Here is a 19,913-nt window from a genome sequence, read left to right as displayed (position 1 = left end):
GGCTCGAACTCGCGGCCTCCGCAGCGGTGCATGCTGGGGGCTGCAGGCCCGGGGGTGCCGCGGCGGGAGGGAGGGAGGGAGGGAAGCGGCAGCCGGGCAGCAGCGGTCGCCGGGCGCGCCGGCAGCCGCAGAGGGCCGAGGAGGCGCAGCCGCCGCCCGGCAGCCGCGCTCGCGGGGCGCGCCGGGAGCCGTAGTCCGGCGGGGGGCGAGAGCCGCGCCCGGAACGCCGGCCCGGCCGGGGGGCGGGGCCGCCGCGGGGCCGGGGCGCGCCGGGAGCCGTAGTCCGGCGGGAGGAGGCCCCGCGGTGGCTGCGCCATGGCGGCCGGCGGGGCCCCGGCGGGCGGCGCGGGGCGCTCGAAGGTGGCTCCGAGCGTGGACTTCGACCACAGCTGCTCGGACAGCGTCGAGTACCTCACCCTCAACTTCGGGCCCTTCGAGACCGTGCACCGGTGGCGCCGCCTCCCGCCCTGCGACGAGTTCGTGGGGGCCCGGTGAGCGGGGAACGGGGGGCGGCGGCGGGGGCTGGAGGGGCTGCACCGGCGAGGCCTGACCGCCGCTCTCTGCCGCCCGCAGGCGCAGCAAGCACACCGTGGTGGCCTACCGGGATGCCATCTACGTGTTCGGCGGGGACAACGGGTAAGGCCGGGCCGGGCCTGGGGGCGGCAGGCGCCGTGGGGAGCAGGCCCGGGCCCGAGAGCGGGCAGGGCTGGGGGCGGTGGGGTCGCCCCTCGCCGGCTCCGCGGCCCGGCTCAGCCTCCTCTCCCCTTCCTCCCCGCAGGAAGACGATGCTGAACGACCTGCTGCGCTTCGACGTGAAGGACTGCTCGTGGTGCAGGTGGGCTGCGCTCCGCGCCCGGCCCCGCTCCCGCAGGGCTGCCCTGGGGCTGGGAAGTGCTCTGCCGCTCTCTCAGCTCCCGGGGCGCAGCCGTGAGAGTTGGGCTGGACCGGAGCATCCCGGGGGAAGCGTCACCCCCTGCCAAGCGCTGTCAGAGCTGGTCCCAGTGTGCGGCTGCGTGGCACTGGGCGCCCCCACAACTCCTGCCTGCCGGGGAGCGATGGGCAGCGAGCCGCCGGTGCCCATTCGTAGCCTCTGTGAGTGCTGAAAGGATGCGGGCAGGGACTGGGCTGCTGCGGCCCCTCGGGTCAGGAAAGGTACCACGGGGGGCGCTTAGAGACCTTTGCTTTGCTCCTTTGCTCTGTGCCTCACTCTGCCGGGCAGCCTGCAGCAGCAGCACCTTCGCAGCTGGCAGTGTAATGAGCAGAGCACAAGCGGTGACACCACTCAGGAGCAGCAGAACCACTTTTAGCCATGGTGTCCTTTCTTGAGTCTGCACAGTAGCCCTGGGTGCCAGGAGCATGGCTGGGGGGTAACTGCTGCTCCCTCAACGTCCTGCAGGGCTTTCACCACGGGGACGCCGCCGGCACCGCGCTACCACCACTCGGCCGTGGTCTATGGGAGCAGCATGTTCGTGTTCGGTAAGGCAGGGGCTGGCTGCAGTCCTGCTGCTGCTGCTGTGGCAAAATGAGGTCTTTTGGGGAAGTGTCAGTAGCAGACCCTGTGTGCAGGGCTGCCTGATTGCAGGTTTAGCTTGGAAATGCTTTCTTTGTTTCAAGTAAGGAGGACTTGGAACTCATGGTCAGAGCTTTGCTTTCTTTGGGGTGGGGGTGCAGGAAACGTCTCCCACCTGTAGTAGTCCATTAGCCAAATACATTCTCTGTGTGATCAAAGGATCACAGATGTCAGGGGTTGGAAGGGACCTCTGGAGACCTCCCAGTCCAAGCCCCTGCCAGAGCAGGAGCAGAGAATCCAGCACAGGGCACACAGAACACATCCAGATGGGTGTTGAAAGCCTCCAGAGCAGGAGACTCCACAACCTCTCTGGGCAGCCTGCTCCAGGGCTCTGGGAGCCTCACAGTGCAGAAGTTCCTCCTCATGCTGAGCTGGAACCTCCTGTGCTGCAGTTTCCATCCATGGCCCCTTGGCTATCCCAGGGCACAACTGAGCAGAGCCTGGCCCTGTCCCTTCCTTCCTGACCCCCAGCCCTCAGCTATTGATAGGCATTGATCAGATCCCTCTCAGCCTTCTCCTCTCCAGACTGCACACCCCCAGGGCTCTCAGCGTCTCCTCCCCAGGCAGTGCTCCAGGTCCCTTCAGCATCCTTGTAGATCTAAACTTGTTTTCTTCTAACACAACCCCAGGAGTGTGGATGCTCTGTGGCAGCTGAGTCTAACAGCATTTTCTTGCCCAGGTGGTTACACTGGGGACATTTATTCCAACTCCAACCTGAAGAATAAAAATGATCTCTTTGAGTATAAGTTTGCAACTGGACAGTGGACAGAGTGGAAGACTGAAGGAAGGTAAGGAGCTGGCAGCATCTTCCCACTTTTCAGGGGGGCTTGAGCATAACTCAGGCAGGGTTGGAGTTCCTTACAGGGCTGATGTTAAGGCTGCTGCTGATTTCTGCTCTACTTCCTTGGTGAAAGCTTTCTCAAATCTGCCTTTTCTCCTGAAGGAGGTTTGGGGTTTGTTGTATTTTCAAGGCCTCCATTCCAGTGTGTGCTCTGCTGAAAATTTGACTGATGTCACAGAATCAGAGAAACATTCAGGTTGCAAAAGCCCCCTGGGATCACCAGGTCCAACCCAGAATCCTGCTCCACAAGGGTCACCCCTAAACCATAGCCCCAAGCACCACATCCAAAGGACCTTTAGACACCTCCAGGGTTGGGGACTCCACCTCCCTGGGCAGCCTGTGCCAGTGTCTGAGCACTCCTGATGTCCAGCCTAGCCCTGCCCTGCTGCAGCTTGAGGCCATTGCCTCTTCTTCTGTCACTAATGACCTGTGAGAAGAGACCAGCACCAACCTCTCCACAGCCTCCTCCCAGGCAGCTGCAGAGAGCAGTGAGGTCTCCCCTCAGCCTCCTCTCCCAGCCCTTGGCCCAAGTCCCTCCCCAGCTCTCCTGGAGCCCTTCAGGTACTGCAAGGCTGCTCTGAGGTCTCCCTGGAGCCTTCTCTTCTCCAGGCTGCACAGCCCCAACCCTCCCAGCCTGGCCCCACAGGGGAGGTTCTGCAGCCTCTGAACATCTTTGTAGCCTTCTCTGGAGCCTCTGCAACAGTTCAATACCTCTTTTGTGTCTCACTGTAGTTACTTCCCAGGTGTTGCAGGCTGGGTGAGGAACTAGTTGGGAATGATTTTTTTCTGCATACCTTGAGGTGATTTTTCTCAACTGAAGCAAGCAGAGTGCAGAGCTAAAATGTGCCCTGCAGAGGCTTTGTGCTCTGGGGGGTGTGCAGCTGCTGCAGCATTGCCAGAGAAGGGCAACAGAGCTGGGGAAGGGTCTGGAGAACAGGGCTGGGGAGAGGCAGCTGAGGGAGCTGGGGGGGTTGAGCCTGGAGCAGAGGAGGCTGAGGGAGACCTCATTGCTCTCTGCAGCTCCCTGAGAGGAGGCTGCAGCCAGGGGGGGTTGGGCTCTGCTCCCCAGGCTCAGGGCACAGAAGGAGAGGACCTGGCCTGGAATTGTGCCAGGGGAGGCTGAGGTTGGAGAGGAGGCAAAATGTCTCTGCTGGAGGAGTGGTCAGGGCCTGGCAGAGGCTGCCCAGGGAGGGTGTGGAGTCCCCATGGCTGGAGGGGTTGCAGCAAGCTGTGGCCATGGGGCCAGGGTTTGGTGGCCATGGGGGGGTTGGGTTGGGGTTGGCCTGGATGCTCTCAGAGGCCTTTTGCCAACCTGACCACTCCTATGATTCTGTGGCAGAAGAAGTGTCTTGGCCAGAAGCCATTCTGTGTGGGGGCCATTTACTTTTCCTTCCTGTGGGTTTTGTGTGTGCAGGCCAGGGGGGCTAAGGGCTGTCCTGTGCCTGTCCCCCTGCAGGGTGCCCGTGGCCAGGTCCGCTCACGGCGCCACTGTGTACAGCGACAAGCTCTGGATCTTCGCCGGCTACGACGGCAACGCTCGGTACGTGCCGGGGCCCTCCCCCTGGGGCTCCCCTGCACCCCAGCCCCTCCCTTTCCACCTCTCTAGGGAAGCTTCCATGTACCAAATGGTTTAAACACATCACTGGAGCCTGGCCAAACCCAGCCCCTTGCTGAGGGTTCCACATCTGCTGTTCCCTGCTTCCTGTTCTCGTCAGCACCTGCTGAGAAGGGGAAAATCTGCTGACTCAGGCTGGCCTGGATGTGTCCTTTGACAGCCTCCCTGCCTGTGAAGATGCTAAATGATCCCTGGAATCCTGCAGCTGAGCATTTCTGAACAGCTACTCACCACAGGCCTTCTGCTGTTGCTGAGGGGCTGTGGAACAGAAGGTGGATTTTGTGTGAAGCCCTGAGACAGAGCTGAGAACCAAGACGTCAGCTTCTGCCCTGGGAACAGAGAGATTCAGTCAGGTGGAAGGGAGATGAGAGTCTGGAGTGGAAACAGCTGGAAATGAGCAGTACTGAGGAGTAAGGGAGGGACTGGTGCTCTGCCCCAGCTCTCTGGGACTGCTCTTGGTCTGTCAGGGAAGGATCAGTTCTCACTTGATGTTGCTGGGCAGTGTTGGCATCGTGAGAGCTCACAGAGGTTGTCACAAGCCAGGCACTGCCTCAGGATGCTGCATTGGCCTCTCCTGGGAGGAGAATCTGCAGAGAACTTATCAGCCCTGAGTCTGCAGGAGAGCTGCTGTTAGCTGGGGAGACAGATGGGATCTGTTCTGGAGGAGGAGCTGCAGAAAGCTGCATGGCTCTGTGGAAATGCTCAGTTCCAGCTCAGGGAGTTCCCCAGGGACCCTGGGTAGCTGGAAGGAGGGATTGGGTGAGAGGAGCTGTCTAATTTATCTTACATATGTGTAATCATGTTAAAACCCAGAGGCCTCCAGGCAGATTGGAACAAAGGGAACCTCTCTAGTTCCTGTGAGTGACTCCTGCTGGGAGCAGCACAGGCAGATAGGTAGCAGTCAGCAGCCATGTGTCAGGTTACCTCCTTCCTCCTCCTCTGTGTGTGTGGAGTGGGTTCAGACACATCAATAATGCCTGTGGTCAGGCTCAGGGGCTGGCAGGGATGGGGAGGAGGAGGCAGGGTGGTAAAGAAGAGGATTAAATAGCTGAAATCCTTCAGCTCCAGGCAGAGCTGCTGAGTGTAACTGGAGTGCACTTGGAACCAGAGGATGCTGAGGTGGTGCTAAAATCTCAGATACAGGACAAAAAGAGTCTCTTAGTTTGGGCTTTTTTTGCTAGTGGGAATAGGAAACTCTTCCTGTGCAGGGGAAGGAATGCTCATGAAACAGGATCTCTCTCTCCAGCTCCATGAGCTACAACCCCCTGGAAGTCAGCTGTTCCAAATCCAGCATTGTTTGCTGTGTTACAGGTTAAATGATATGTGGACAATTGGCCTGCAGGACAAGGAGCTAACATGCTGGGAGGAGGTAAGAGGCTTCAATCTCACCTAGCACATCACATCTGCTCTTTTGGTTTCCCTCCCAGATGTTAGTTGACATTTCCTGTGCTGGACTGCACTGCAAGCATTTGTCACCCAGCAGACAGCAAACTGTTCCAGTTCAGGGTTTGAGGTTTTTTGGTGTATTTGGAAAACCAAGAGTGCATGAAAGTGTCATCTGGGAGCTGGAGCTGGGCTGCCCATGGTGCAGGGACTGGCTTGAAAGCAGGCCTGGAGGAAAGGCTTTGGGGGTGCTGGGGGAGGAGAAGCTCCACAGGAGCCAGCAGGGAGCACTGGCAGCCCAGAGAGCCAAGCAGAGCCTGGGCTGCAGCAAGAGAAGTGTGGCCAGCAGGGCCAGGGAGGGGATTCTGCCCCTCTGCTCCACTCTGCTGGGACCACAGCTGCAGCTCTGGGGCCAGCTCTGGAGCCTCTGTGCCAGGAAGGCTCTGAAGGGGCTGGAAGGTGTCCAGAGCAGGGCCCCGAGGAGCAGCAGAGGGCTGGAGCTGCTCTGCCCTGCAGACAGCCTGAGAGAGTTGGGGTTGTGCAGGCTGGAGAGGAGAAGGCTCCCAGGAGACCTCCTTGTGGCCTCCTAGGAGCTGCAGGGGGCTGCAGGAAAGCTGGGGAGGGACTTTGGAGGGGGTCAGGGAGGGATAGGACTGGGGGGGGATGGAGCAGAACTAGAAGTGGGGAGATGGAGATTGGCTGTGAGGAAGAAGTTGTTGGCCAGGAGGGTGGTGAGAGCCTGGCACAGGCTGCCCAGGGAGGTGGTGGAAGCCTCCTGCCTGGAGGTGTTTGCAGCCAGGCTGGAGGTGGCTGTGAGCAACCTGCTGTGGTGTGAGGTGTCCCTGCCCATGGCAGGGGCTTGGAGCTGGCTGAGCCTTGAGCTCCCTTCCAGCCCTGACAGCTCTGTGACTCTATGGTGGCTTTTCTGGGGCCCCTATAAATGGGACAGCACTTCCCACTTGACCCACTGCTGGGTGGCTGTCAGGATCAGAGCCCTGATCCTTGCACTGTCAGAGCCTTTAGGCCCTGCAGGATCAGATCAGTTTGTGCAGGTGCTGTGAGCACAGCGTTAGTTGATTACCTGTAGCAGACTGCCATGGACCTGGCTGGCTGCACACATCTGCCAGGTGTCTGTCTGTCTGTCTGCCTGCCTGTCCTTGCACTGCCTGGTCCTGCAGCCTCTGGAGTAAACTTTGAACCTCCTTCTCTTTCAGATTGAGCAGAGTGGTGAAATTCCTCCTTCCTGCTGCAACTTCCCCGTGGCTGTTTGCAAGGACAAGATGTTTGTTTTCTCTGGCCAGAGTGGAGCCAAGATCACCAACAACCTCTTTCAGTTTGAGTTCAAGGAGAAGATGTAAGTGGAGACAGCTAAGTCACACCAAATCCACATAATCCTTGGCTGCTTGAGTTGGGAAATGCACATCCTGAAGGGCAGTGAGGAAGAATAGTGCCTCTCATGGTGAGGAAGGGTAGAGGGGGTGGAGCACAGGGCACAGACTGTTAGTGAGACTTGGGGCTTTCCCACACCCATCAAACAGATCTTCTGCAGCAGCCAAGCAGAAAATTCAGTCAGCTGGCTTCCAACCCTGAGTCTGAGTCTCAGTGTATTCAGAGGGAGATGCCAGATCCTTCCTTCCTGAGGGGTGCTCTGTGGATCCCTGATCAGAGCCAGGCAGGGCCCTGTGAAATGCCGGCTTGCGGTGAGCTCACTGAGGGCTCAGTTAGAGGCACGTGGTGGGACCCAGAGTCACCCCTCTGATGAGCTAAAAATCCAGCCACTGATCTGTCTGGTTCCTGGCTGGCTGAAGCAGGACCACAGCTGGAACAGCAGCTGCCGGCCTCCAGGCTGTGGCTGGGTTGGTGCCGTGGTGGTGAGTCGGCGATGCCTGGCCGGCCTGGGAGGTGGTGTCAGAAGGGCCTGTGGGTGCCTCAGAAGGGTCAGCTGCTGAAGTGTGTGATTGCAGGTCACTGATTCCTCCCAGGCTGTGGTCTTTGAGCTGCTGGGGTTTGCATAAATACCTCTGGGCTGTGGAACTGTGCTGCCTTTGTCGCTTCTGCAGTTAGAAGCTTGGCCACGTGGAGCTGGCGCAGGGCTCTGAGCACTCTGCAGTACCAGTTGTGGTCTGTGCTCCTGCTGGGTCAGTAGAGCTCCTCTGCTCCTCCTCTTCATCCTTGCAGTCTGAGAGCTAGAGAACTGGCCAGGAGAGCCAGTGGGATCCTGGGGTGCACCAAGCAATGTGTGTGCAGCAGGGCTAGGGAGGTTCTTCTCCCCCTCTGCTCTGCCCTGGTGAGACCACAGCTGGAGATTTGTGTCCAGTTTGGGGCTCCCCAGTTCAAGAGAGACAGAGACCTGCTGGAGAGAGTCCAGGGGAGACCCATGAGGGTGATGAGGGACTTGAACACCTCCCCTGTGAAGAGAGGCTGAGAGCCCTGGGGCTGTTCAGTCTGGAGAGGAGAAGGCTGAGAGGGATCTGATCAATGGCTATCAATAGCTGAGGGTGGGGGCCACGTGGAGGGGGCCAAGCTCTTCTCAGTGGTGTGCAGTGGTAAGAAAAGAAACAGCAGGGACAAACTTGAACAGAGAAGGTTTCAGCTCAACATGAGGAGGAACCTCTTCACTGGGAGGGTGGCAGAGCCCTGGAGCAGGCTGCCCAGAGAGGTTGTGGAGCCTCCCGCTCCGGCCACATTCAAACCCCTCCTGTGCAGAGCGCCCTGGGTGACCCTGCTCTGGCAGGGGATGGTGTCCGGAGGTCCCTCGCAGCCTGTGGCGCGCTGTGGTACTGTGGCAGCGTGGCTCTGCGGAGCAGGGCTGCGCCAAGCCGCCGCCTTTGCCGTTCCCTGCCGCAGCTGGACGCGGATCCCCACGGAGCACCTCCTGCGCGGCTCGCCGCCGCCGCCGCAGCGCCGCTACGGCCACACCATGGTGGCCTTCGACCGGCACCTCTACGTCTTCGGGGGAGCTGCAGACAACACCCTGCCCAACGAGCTCCACTGCTATGATGTGGACTCTCAGACCTGGGAAGTCATCCAGCCCAGCCCAGACAGCGAGGTAAAACCTTCAGCTTGTGGCTTTCCCTTCTGACTCCTTTGCGCTGCCCCTGGACGCAGGGCACCGCCGAGCTGCGCGGCGAGGGCTCCTTCCCGGCAGCTTCCCTCCCCGGCAGCTTCCCTTCCCAGCAGCTCCATTCCTGTGGGCAGAAGACTTTCTCACATTTGTTGACACATTTAGAGCTGTTTAAAGCAATGGCATAAACCCCTTGGAATTCCAGCTGTGAGTCAGCCCTTATCTGCCAGAGCTGAGGAATGAACTCACCACGGGGGCTGGTGCTTGGCTGGCTGGCTGGGAGGTGCTGGTGCAGCAGGATTCCCGCTGCTGCAGTGCCTGTGTGCAGGCAGTCCTGCACGTTCTGTAGGTGTTAGGGCAGCTGTGAAGGGTTGGCTGATGAAGGTGTGGCTGGAAAATGATGACAGAGGCCACAGAGGGGCTCAGAAAGGGCTTTTTTGAACACTTGCTGGTTCGGGTTGGAAAGGAGCAGCCAGGGGCAGTGGTTTGAGATGAGCAGGTTGGACATCAGGAGGGAGTTCTGCACAGTGAGAGTGGGGAGGCACTGGAACAGGTTGCCCAGGGATGTGCTTGAGGCCCCAGCCCTGGGGATACTAAAGATCAGACTGATCCAGCTGGAGATCTCTGCTGACTGCAGTGGGGTTGGACAAGATGACCTTTGAGGATCCCTTCCACCCAGTGTGAATCTAGTTCCAAGCCCCCTGCCATGGGCAGGGACTCCTCCCACCAGCCCAGGCTGCCTAGGGCCTCATCCAGCCTGGCCTTGAGCACCTCCCAGACTTCTCTGGGCAGCTTGTTGCAGTGCCTCCCCACACTCAGGAGGAAGGATTTCCTCCTAATGTCTGATCTAAGACCTCTTGGATCTTAATCATAGATGGGAAGGGACCTTAAAGATCATCTAGTTCCACCCCCTGCCATGTCTGACAAGGTAGATAAATGAAAACCTGCAGGTGCTTCACATGAACATGAAGAGGCAGTGGAGCCTGAGGGCTGAGGAGTTCCCTGGAGGAGGAAATACAGCCCAGAGCTGGTGAAGATCTTCATGTGCTTCTCTGGGGCTGCTCATTGCAGTGCAGTGATGCTGTCAGGAGATGTCCACTTCTTCTCATTCCACCTCTAGGAGCAGCTGAGCTCTCACCTTGGAGTGCTGAGGGCCTGTGTGGTTTGAAGTCACCCTCAGTGGCTGTGGTTGCAGTGGCCTCTGGCTGCTTCCTTCCCTCCCAAACAAGGAGGCTTCTTGCAGCCTGCAGTCTTAAACCCCAGGGGGCAGCTCCACAGCAGCACCCATCAGCAGCTGCAGGGGGGAAGAGCCCTAGGGAGATCTGACCCAGGGCTGTGTCCTCACAGCCATATCCCCACTGTGTCTCTCCCCATGGATGCTGAGGGAGCTGAGGTTCTCAGCCTGAAGAGGAGGAGGCTGAGAGGAGACCTCATTGCTCTCTAGAGCTCCCTGAAAGGGGACTTGAGTGAGGCCAGTGCTGGCCTCTTCTGCCAAGAGATGAAGGACAGGACAGGAGGAAATAGCCTGAAGCTGTGCCAGGGGAAGGTTAGGTTGGGTATTAGGAGCAATTTATTGACAGAAAGAGTGGCCAGGGACTGGCAGAGGCTGCCCAGGGAGGTGGTGGAGTCCCCATGCCTGGAGGTGTAGATGTGGTCCCTGGTCTCGTGGTCATGGAGCTGTTGGGTGGGAGGTTGGACTTGATGGTCTTAGAGGTCTTGTCTAACCTTAATGATTCTCTGTCCTGTGTGGTTGTAGTGTGCCTGGGCTTAGCCTGGCTGCATTGGCTGATGCTGGTGGATGGGGGCAGGTTGAAATCCTTGAGCTGATGCACTGCTGGAGTCTGAGAGCTGATCTGCAGGCAGAAGTGCTCTGTCCCTGTGTGCTGCAGAGCCTGCAGGGGTACCCCAGGGAGGTGAATGTGGCACAAGGGAGGAGCAGAGGCAGATGGTTTCCACAGGGGTGCTCACACCCTGCACTCTTGCTCTGTATTTCAGTTTGATTGCAAAGGCATTGAACATCCTGGGCACAGCTGGTGACATCCTGGGCACAGCTGGTGACATCCTGGGCAGCAGAGTGGACAAGCATGGGGTGGCCACTGGCTGGGTCAGCAGTCAGCTGCATTGGCTGCACTCAGAGTGCTTCAGTGGCTCAGTGTCCCAGTGCAGACCAGTGACAAGGGCTGTCCCTCAGGGGTGGGTTCTGGGACCAGTGCTGTTTAAGGTGTTTGTGGGTGTGGGATTGAGGCACCCTCAGCAAGTCTGAGATGACACCAAGCTGTGTGGTGTGGAGGGCAGGGATCTGCGCAGAGGGAGCTGGACAGGCTGCAGAGGTGATCCCAAGCCCACCTCATGAAGTTCCACAAGGCCAAGGGCAAGGTCCTGCAGCTGGGGCAGGGCAATCCCAAGCACAAAGCCAGGCTGGGTGAGGAGTGGCTGAGAGCAGCCCTGAGGAGAAGGCCTTGGGGGGGTCAGCTGCTGACAAACTCCCCAGGAGCCAGCAGTGGTCCCTGGCAGCCCAGAGCCAGCTGAGAGCTGAGCTGCAGGCAGGGCAGGGAGAGAGCAGCACAGGGAGGGGATTCTGCCCCTCTGCTCTGCTCTGCTCAGCCCCCACCTGCAGCACCCAGTTCTGGAGTCCCCAGCACAAGAAGGACCTGGAGCTGCTGGAGAGGATCCAGTGAAGGGCATGAAGATGATCAGAGGGATGGAGAACCTCCCCTGTAGGGACAGGCTGGGAGAGTTGGGGCTGTGCAGCCTGGAGCTGAAGAGGCTCCAGAAGAGCTGGGGAGGGACTTGGGACAAGGGCTGGGAGTGCCAGGCTGAGGAACAATGGCTTTGAGCTGGGAGAGGGCAGACTGAGAGTGGAGAGGAGGAAGAGATTGTGGAGAGTGAGGCTGGGGAGAGCCTGGCACAGGCTGCCCAGGGAGGCTGTGGCTGTGCCCTGCCTGGAGGTGCTCAGGGCCAGGCTGGATGAGGCCTGGAGCAAGCTGTGCTGGTGGAAGTGTCCCTGCCCATGGCAGGGGGCTGGAGCTGGATGCTCTGGAAGGTCCCTTCCAACCCAACCCACTCTGTGAATGCCTGGGTCCAGCACTTGATGAGCAGGAGCATGCTGGGGATGCTCTGCTCTGGACTCCACAGTGCCTGGGGGCCTCCTTTCACAACCTGTTTGCCCAGAGGTTTGATGGCAGCTCCTTTGTGCTGCACAAAGCTGATTTGTTTTCACAGGGGGTTGGTAAAACTGTGTCTGAGCTTTGGAAGCTGGGGAGGGACTGGGAGCTGTGGACAAAGGCATGGACCAGCAGGAGAAGGGAGGGTGCCTTGGGGTGGGAGCAGGGCACACTCAGGTTGGACATTGAGAAGCTCTTTACTCAGAGGGTGGTGAGGCACTGGCTGCCCAGAGATGTGGTGGAGGCCTCAGTCTTGGAGGCATCCAAGGTCAGACTTGATGTGGCTCTGAGCAGCCTGCTCGAGCTGGAGGTGTTCCAGAGGGGCTTGGATGTGGCCCTTGGAGCCCTGGTTTAGTAGTCAGGAGGTGCTGGGGGACAGCTTGGACTTGATGAACTCTGAGGCCTTTCCCAGCCTTCCTGATTCTCTGGTTCCATGTCCCTGCTGAGCGCAGGGCAGGTGGAGAAGATGACCTCCAGAGGTCCCTTTCGACCTGTGAGTCTGTGCAGCTGCTGCTCTGTTCCTCCCAAGGCTGTCACTTGGCACAGGGCTTCTCCCTGACTGCTTATCAGGAGCCAGTCTGCTGGGGCAGTGCTCTGAAGCTCCATTCTTACCTGCCTGGGCCCCTGCTGAGTTTCATTTCCTGCTGCCAAGCTCTTTCCTGGGGCTGTCTGTATCCCCAGGCAGGTGGCAGCCTGTTGGTTGTGTTTTGAAGTCTCCCTGGCAGTGATGGCATCTGGAGACTGATTTCAGAGCTGGGAAGTGAGGCTGTGTTGGGACACATGGTGACAAATGTGCTTGCAAGGCTGCTGAGCTGCAAGGGCTGGGAGGCTTTGCTGGGCTCAGCCTTGAAGCATTTGGGGTGGTCTGGAGTGGCAACTGGATCATTCCTCAGGATGGGTCTGAAGCTTCTCTGAGCTGTTGGCAAAGACTCTGACCAGTGGCAATGAATCTTTCCTGCCCCAGACTGTTCCCAGGGCACTCTCAACTTGACATTTCCTTTCTTGTCTGTATCTAAGAGCAAAATTGTTCACTTTGAGCTGAACCAAAGCTCAGAAGCCCTTGCTGCCTCAGCACTGCCTGTGTGTGAAGTGCAGCAGAGCAGCCCAGCCTGGCTCGTGGTGGAGCTGCCTTTTCCCCTCCTGCTGTGCAGCCTGAGTGTGTCTGCATCCTGTGCATGCTCCTGGGAATGCTGAGTTACAGCCTGGCTACACAGCTCTGTGGCTGGGTTGCCTCCCTGAGCATCCTGTGGTGCCCTTCACAGGTTCACAGAGTGTGAGGGGCTGGAAGGGACCTCTGGAGCTCATCCAGCCCCAGCCCCTGCCAGAGCAGGGCACCCAGAACACATCCAGGTGGGGCTGGAAAGGCTCCAGAGGAGACTCCACAGCCTCTCTGGGCAGCCTGCTCCAGGCTCCAGCAGCCTCCCAGGGACAAAGTTTTCCCTCCTGCTCCCCTGGCAGCTGCTCTGCTCCAGCTTGCCCCCAGTGCCCCTTGTGCTGCCCTTGGCCATCCCTGAGCAGAGCCTGGCTCCAGCCCTGCACAGCTTTATCCCCAGCACTGAGGGCAGCCCTCAGGCTGCTCCCAGCTCCCAGCCCCAGCTGCCTCAGCTGTGCTCACAGGGAGATGTTCCACTGCCTGCAGCAGCTCTGGGGCTCTGGGCTGGACTCTCTCAAGCAGTGCCCTGAGCTCCTTCTGGAACTGGGAAATAGAAACAGTCTGTCAGATGGGAGTGGAACTTCCCCTGCTGCCCTGTTCCAGGCAGTGGGGCAGGTGGCAAGTGCCACAGCACTGAAGAATCTGGAGGCTGTTGCCTGGGGAAGGTGACAGCATTGGAACATCACTGCCAGTGAAGCAGGGTGAGGTCCAGGGGGGTGAGGAGCAGCTCCTGAGGGCAGGCAGCAGTCAGTGCTGGGGGTGCCCTGGGACAGCCCTGTGAGTTCTGCATGTTGGGTAACCAAGCAGAACAAACTGGAGGCAGGTTTGATGGTGGGACCTGGTCTGCTCTCTGCCCACAGCCCTTCCCTGGGGGGGGCACAGAAATGGATTTGCCTTTCTTCTGCTCCTTCACAAATAGAGGAGGGGAAAATACAGTGGAACAAGTCCAAAATAAACCAGGAGCTCCTCTGTGGTGCTGCTCAGGTGTCTCCAAAATGCCTGTCCAGATGTGCTTCCTGCACTGCACAGCTGCCATCCTTAGCTCCTCATCCCTTGGTGCTGTCTGTCTGTCCATCTGCATCCCAGGGCACACAGAGCTCTTCTGCATCCTCACTGTCAGATGGTCTTGGGGGCTCTGCTCTTCCAAGGCAGGCAGGGGAGCAGCACTGCCAGAGCCTGTGCCTGCCTGTGGCACTGCCAGAGCTCCCTGAGGTGCTGGCTGCCCTCTGTGCAGGGCTCCCAGAGGATCTGAAAGATCACCTAAGGAGATTTCTGCTGGCTTGGAGCTTCCCCTGGAACTCAGAGTACCTTTGACATTGCTGGAGCAGCATAAACCATCAGCAGGCACTGTCCCAGCCATGGCTCAGAGCAGGGCAGGTTGCTGTGGTGCCCCTGGGGCCAAAGCAAACTGCTGCTTCTCACACAGGGTTGGAGCACTGGGAAGTTTGGATGGAAAACCTCTTCCCAGGCTGCAGCCCTGCAGTGCTGCCCTGCACAGCAGTGAGCAGGGCAAGGCACTGAAGGACAAAGCATGGCCTGGCTGTAACAGACTCAGCAAGCCACAAAGCTTCCCACAAAGCCTCCACAAATGCCCACAACTCCTTTTCTCCCCACCTAGGGTCTAATATATGTCCCAGGGCTCTTTCTTCACCCCACCCCCACCCCACTGCTAGGCTGGCTTCAGGCTGGCCAGGCCTGAAACTGCCTCCCCTTGGTCCCTGGCATAAGACCTAAACAGGCCAAGATTGCACAGTGAAACTTAGTCAGGCCTTGAAAGCCACAGGGAAGCCTGGAACCATCCTCCCCCCACAGCAGAGGGAGCTCACTGCCTCCTGGGAGGAGAAAGGGAAGAAGCAGGAGGACAATAACCTTGCAGTGAGAGCTGCAGGATTTAAGGGAGGAAATACAAAGATGTCAGGGGTTGGAAGGGACCTCTGGAGATCATCCAGTCCAAGCCCCCTGCCAGAGCAGGAGCAGAGAATCCAGCACAGGGCACACAGAACACATCCAGACAGGGCTGGAAAGGCTCCAGAGCAGACTCCACAACCCCCCTGGGCAGCCTGCTCCAGGGCTCTGGGAGCCTCCCAGGGCAGAAGTTCCTCCTCATGCTGAGCTGCAACCTCCTGTGCTGCAGTTTCCATCCATTGCCTCTTGTCCTATCCCAGGGCACAGTGAGCAGAGCCTGGCCCTGTCCCTTCCTTCCTGACCCCCAGCCCTCAGCTATTGATAGGCATTGATCAGCTCCCTCTCAGCCTTCTCCTCTCCAGACTGCACACCCCCAGGGCTCTCAGCCTCTCCTCCCCAGGCCCCTTCAGCATCCTTGTAGCCTCCCTTGGACTCTCCAGCAGATCCCTGTCCCTCCTGAGCTGGGGAGCCCAGAGCTGGATGCAGTGCTCCAGGTGAGGTCTCAGCAGGGCAGAGCAGAGGGGGAGCTGATGCTCAAAGCAAGGCAGTGTGTGAGGGTCACTCCCTGGTCGCCCTGGGAGCTGCCATCACCTCCCCAGGGGCTGTGGGCACCAGCAGGCTCTTTGCTGAATTGCAGGGGAAGGCTCTGGAGCTTGGCCTGTGGAACATCTCAGCCTCACAATTAGGCCTTCCAAAGCCAAGAGCAATAAACATTTCTGACTTCCAAAGCTCCTCCATTTCCCTTTCAGTAACCCCAAGGGAGGTCACTGTGCTGGGAGCCTCCTCTGGCTCCTGAGCACAGCTCTGGGGGTTCTCAGTGATGCTTTGTGGGCAGCCAGGGAGGATTAGAAGGCCTTACTCATCCTGCTGGGGATGAGTCTGCTGCAGCCTCCCTGGGCAGGGATCCCTTCCACCAGGGAGGGATCTGCAGGCAGCTGAACCTCTCTGCTGTGTGAGCAGCCCCTGGGTCCTGCAGGGGGGCAGGAGCTGAGCTCAGCTGTGCTGAGTGCAGCTGTCAGAGCTGCAGGAGAGCTGCAAGTGAGCCCTTCCCAGAGCAGAGTGCTGCCTTCTGTGCTCACAAGCACTGCTCAGGTTTGCATTCTTGCTAGGAAGTGCTGCTCTGGCTTGTAGGAGCTTCAGGCCAGTGACCTCCTGCCTGTGCTCAGTGAGCTCAGAGAGGCCTCCTGCAGGTGTTGGTGAAAATGGCCCCAGAGCCCCTGTGGGGAGGTCTTGCTCAGCTCCATTTCCCATGGTCAGGTTCCCCACTCATCCTTCTGAGGGATCTCCCCTCCAAGCTTCCTTCCCAGAGGCAGCCAGAGGCAGGCCTGGGCAGAAGGGATTGGTTCCTGTAGCTCCCTCCCCAGTAAGGAACTGCAGCAGCAGAGCTGATGTGGCTTACCTGGGATGGGTCTGGAGCTGGGGAGCTGCAGCTGTGGCATCTCCTGTGAATCTCAGCAGGTTCAACAAGGCCAAGGGCAAGGTCCTGCATCTGGGCCAGGACAATGCCTGGTACCAGTCCAGGCTGGGAGTGATGAGAGCCAGAGCCTCTCCCAAGACACTCCCAACAGGACAAGAGGGAATGAGCTCAAGCTGCACCAGGGGAGTCCTGGGGGCAGTCCTGGGCAACTCACTGCCAGAAGGACATTGAGCAGGGCCAGGGAAGGGCAACAGGGCTGGGGAAGGGTCTGGAGAGCAGGGCTGGGGAAGGGTCTGGAGAGCAGGGCTGGGGAAGGGTCTGGAGAGCAGGGCTGGGGAGAGGCAGCTGGGGGGGGTTGAGCCTGGAGCAGAGGAGGCTGAGGGAGACCTCATTGCTCTCTGCAGCTCCCTGAGAGGAGGCTGCAGCCAGGGGGGGTTGGGCTCTGCTCCCCAGGCTCAGGGACAGAAGGAGAGGACCTGGCCTGGAATTGTGCCAGGGGAGGCTGAGGTTGGAGAGGAGGCAAAATGTCTTTGCTGGAGGAGTGGTCAGGGCCTGGCAGAGGCTGCCCAGGGAGGTGGTGGAGTCCCCATGGCTGGAGGGGTTGCAGCAAGCTGTGGCCATGGCTCTGGGGCCAGGGCTGGGTGGCCATGGGGGGGTTGGGGTTGGCCTGGGGGAGCTCAGAGGCCTTTGCCAGCCTGAACAATTCTCTACTTCTGTCATTCTGAGTTTCTTTTAAAGTGCCTGGAGTCAGCCCCAGAGAGGACCCCAGGGCTGTGCTCTCCTCCTTTGGTTGTCAGGTGCTCCAGCCCAGGGAGCAGCATTCCCAGTGCACAGCTTTGGGAGTCAGATCAGCTCCCTGGTGGGCAGCGTGGGGCAGGCTCCAGGCCTCCTGTCTGCAGCGCTGGGGCTGTGGCAGGCAGGCTGCAGAGGGAGTCTGAGCAGGAGGAAGGCAGGAAGAGGGGAAAGGACTTCTGAAACGGCTGGAGTGGTACATGGAGAATGCTGCCAGCAGGGGGGGGAGGCTGTGCTGGGAGGGAGGCTGTGCTGGGGGGGGAGGCTGTGCTGGGGGGGAGGCTGTGCTGGGAGGGGGAGGCTGTGCTGGGGAGGGAGAGGCTGTGCTGGGAGGGAGAGGCTGTGCTGGGGGGAGGCTGTGCTGGGGGGGGAGGCTGTGCTGGGAGGGAGGCTGTGCTGGGAGGGAGGCTGTGCTGGGAGGGAGGCTGTGCTGGGGAGGGAGGCTGTGCTGGGAGGGGGAGGCTGTGCTGGGAGGGAGAGGCTGTGCTGGGGAGGGAGGCTGTGCTGGGGAGGGAGGCTGTGCTGGGAGGGGGAGGCTGTGCTGGGAGGGAGGCTGTGCTGGGAGGGAGGCTGTGCTGGAGGGCAGGCTGTGCTGGGAGGGGAGGCTGTGCTGGGGGGGAGGCTGTGCTGGAGGGCAGGCTGTGCTGGGAGGGGAGGCTGTGCTGGGGGGGAGGCTGTGCTGGAGGGGAGGCTGTGCTGGAGGGCAGGCTGTGCTGGGAGGGGAGGCTGTGCTGGGAGGGAGGCTGTGCTGGAGGGGAGGCTGTGCTGGGAGGGAGGCTGTGCTGGGGGGGAGGCTGTGCTGGGGGGGAGGCTGTGCTGGGGGAGAGGCTGTGCTGGGGGGGAGGCTGTGCTGGGGAGGAGGCTGTGCTGGGAGGGAGGCTGTGCTGGGGGGGAGGCTGTGCTGGGGGGGAGGCTGTGCTGGGAGGGAGAGGCTGTGCTGGGAGGGAGAGGCTGTGCTGGGGGGGAGGCTGTGCCGGGAGGGGGAGGCTGTGCTGGGGGGGAAAGCAAAGGTGACTGAGGAGCTCTGCTTGTGAAGAGCCTCAGGTTGCAAATCTCATTAACCTTGACTGGAGAAGGCTCTCAGCAGCTGGCCCTGGGTGCTGTGTCTGAGGCAGGGGAGCCAGCCCCCATCACCAGGGTGCCAGCCCCCATCACCAGGGTGCCAGCCCCCATCACCAGGGTGCCAGCCCCCATCCCCAGGGTGCCAGCCCCCATCACCAGGGGAGCCAGCCCCCATCACCAGGGTGCCAGCCCCCATCCCCAGGGGTGCCAGCCCCCATCCCCAGGGGTGCCAGCCCCCATCCCCAGGGGTGCCAGCCCCCATCCCCAGGGGTGCCAGCCCCCATCACCAGGGGTGCCAGCCCCCATCACCAGGGTGCCAGCCCCCATCACCAGGGGTGCCAGCCCCCATCACCAGGGTGCCAGCCCCCATCACCAGGGGAGCCAGCCCCCATCAGCAGGGGTGCCAGCCCCCATCACCAGGGTGCCAGCCCCCATCACCAGGGGTGCCAGCCCCCATCACCAGGGGTGCCAGCCCCCATCACCAGGGTGCCAGCCCCCATCACCAGGGGTGCCAGCCCCCATCACCAGGGTGCCAGCCCCCATCACCAGGGTGCCAGCCCCCATCCCCAGGGGAGCCAGCCCCCATCACCAGGGTGCCAGCCCCCATCACCAGGGTGCCAGCCCCCATCACCAGGGGTGCCAGCCCCCATCCCCAGGGGAGCCAGCCCCCATCAGCAGGGTGCCAGCCCCCATCACCAGGGGTGCCAGCCCCCATCACCAGGGGAGCCAGCCCCCATCAGCAGGGGTGCCAGCCCCCATCACCAGGGGTGCCAGCCCCCATCACCAGGGTGCCAGCCCCCATCACCAGGGGTGCCAGCCCCCATCACCAGGGGAGCCAGCCCCCATCACCAGGGGTGCCAGCCCCCATCACCAGGGGTGCCAGCCCCCATCACCAGGGTGCCAGCCCCCATCAGCAGGGTGCCAGCCCCCATCACCAGGGTGCCAGCCCCCATCACCAGGGGTGCCAGCCCCCATCCCCAGGGGTGCCAGGACTGAGCCTGCAATTCTTCTTGTCAGGCACTGCCTGATGGGGTGAGGAGATGTCCTTGGCTGGGAGATCAGCCCAGGCTCTCACTGACAACGATTCAGGCTGGCAGTGGGTCCTGGTCTGTGACTTTCAGCATTCCTCTGTGCCCTGGGAGTGAGAAGGCTTCCAGTGACTGCCCTGGGCAGGATTCCCAGCCAGTCCCCTGGGAAGGGCTCCCTGGGGTTCAGCCCCCCCAGCTGGAGCTGCTGCAGGCAGAGGTGCAGCTGTGCACTGCCTGCCTACCCTGCAGCCTCCAGCTGTGTCTCCCAGGGCTGGCTTTAGGCAGCAGCTGCTGTGGCAGCAGGAGGCCTTCCCCAGGGGGGTCCTGGTTAGCACACTCAGCACAGGCCTGGCCCTGCAGTGCAGTGCTCTGAGTGCTCTTCTCTGCTCTGGGGCCAGGGTTTGGTGGCCATGGGGGGGGTTGGGTTGGGCTTGGCCTGGGGGATCTCAGAGGGCTTTGCCAACCCAACCAATCCCCCGAGGCTCTCACCTGTGAGAGGAGAGGTTTGGTTGGGGGTTGGTTGGTTGGGGAGTTAGTTGCTAGCAGGGTTTGGTGCAGCTGGTGTCAGCTCATCCAGCTGGGGGTGAGCTGGGAGCTCCTGCTGCTGAAGGTCACCAAGGGGTTTTGAACTCCTGTGGCACGTTTGGTGCTGTCAGCAGTGCACCTCACTGGAGATTACTGCTTAGCAGATTACTGCTAAGAGTGGCAGAGGCCACATCAAACAGATGGAATCTGACTGTAATCTCCTCCTCTGTTGGCCAGGGGCCCAGCAGGAAGGCACCAACAGATCAATGGCTCTCCATAACCTTCCCCTCTCAGCATTTGTGAGCACCAGCTCTGAATCCCTCTGAGAGAGTCTCCACGAAGCAGGTTGGAGACAGAAGAGATTTGATTCCTCCAGAGGAATCCAGGTGGTTTG

General features: G+C 60.4%; 1 protein-coding gene across 1 annotated transcript in view; it reads left to right on the top strand.

The window, feature by feature from the left end:
* Nucleotides 1–267: 267 nt before the first annotated feature.
* Nucleotides 268–19,913, top strand: part of LZTR1 (leucine zipper like transcription regulator 1) — a 52,523-nt gene continuing 32,877 nt past the window's right edge. The window contains exons 1-9 of the mRNA XM_054176357.1: nucleotides 268–491; nucleotides 574–636; nucleotides 779–835; nucleotides 1,397–1,476; nucleotides 2,250–2,358; nucleotides 3,868–3,951; nucleotides 5,338–5,395; nucleotides 6,624–6,763; nucleotides 8,257–8,458. Of these exons, the coding sequence (XP_054032332.1) occupies nucleotides 316–491; nucleotides 574–636; nucleotides 779–835; nucleotides 1,397–1,476; nucleotides 2,250–2,358; nucleotides 3,868–3,951; nucleotides 5,338–5,395; nucleotides 6,624–6,763; nucleotides 8,257–8,458 (969 nt within the window). The 5' untranslated portion in view covers nucleotides 268–315. The remainder of the gene's footprint in view (nucleotides 492–573; nucleotides 637–778; nucleotides 836–1,396; nucleotides 1,477–2,249; nucleotides 2,359–3,867; nucleotides 3,952–5,337; nucleotides 5,396–6,623; nucleotides 6,764–8,256; nucleotides 8,459–19,913) is intronic.

Source organism: Dryobates pubescens, chromosome 35 (genome assembly GCF_014839835.1).
Source record: "Dryobates pubescens isolate bDryPub1 chromosome 35, bDryPub1.pri, whole genome shotgun sequence".
In the NCBI taxonomy this organism is placed as follows: Eukaryota; Metazoa; Chordata; class Aves; order Piciformes; family Picidae; genus Dryobates; species Dryobates pubescens.
The sequence above is the reverse complement of the archived record's forward strand: the minus strand, read 5'-3'. Positions and strand labels throughout refer to the sequence as shown.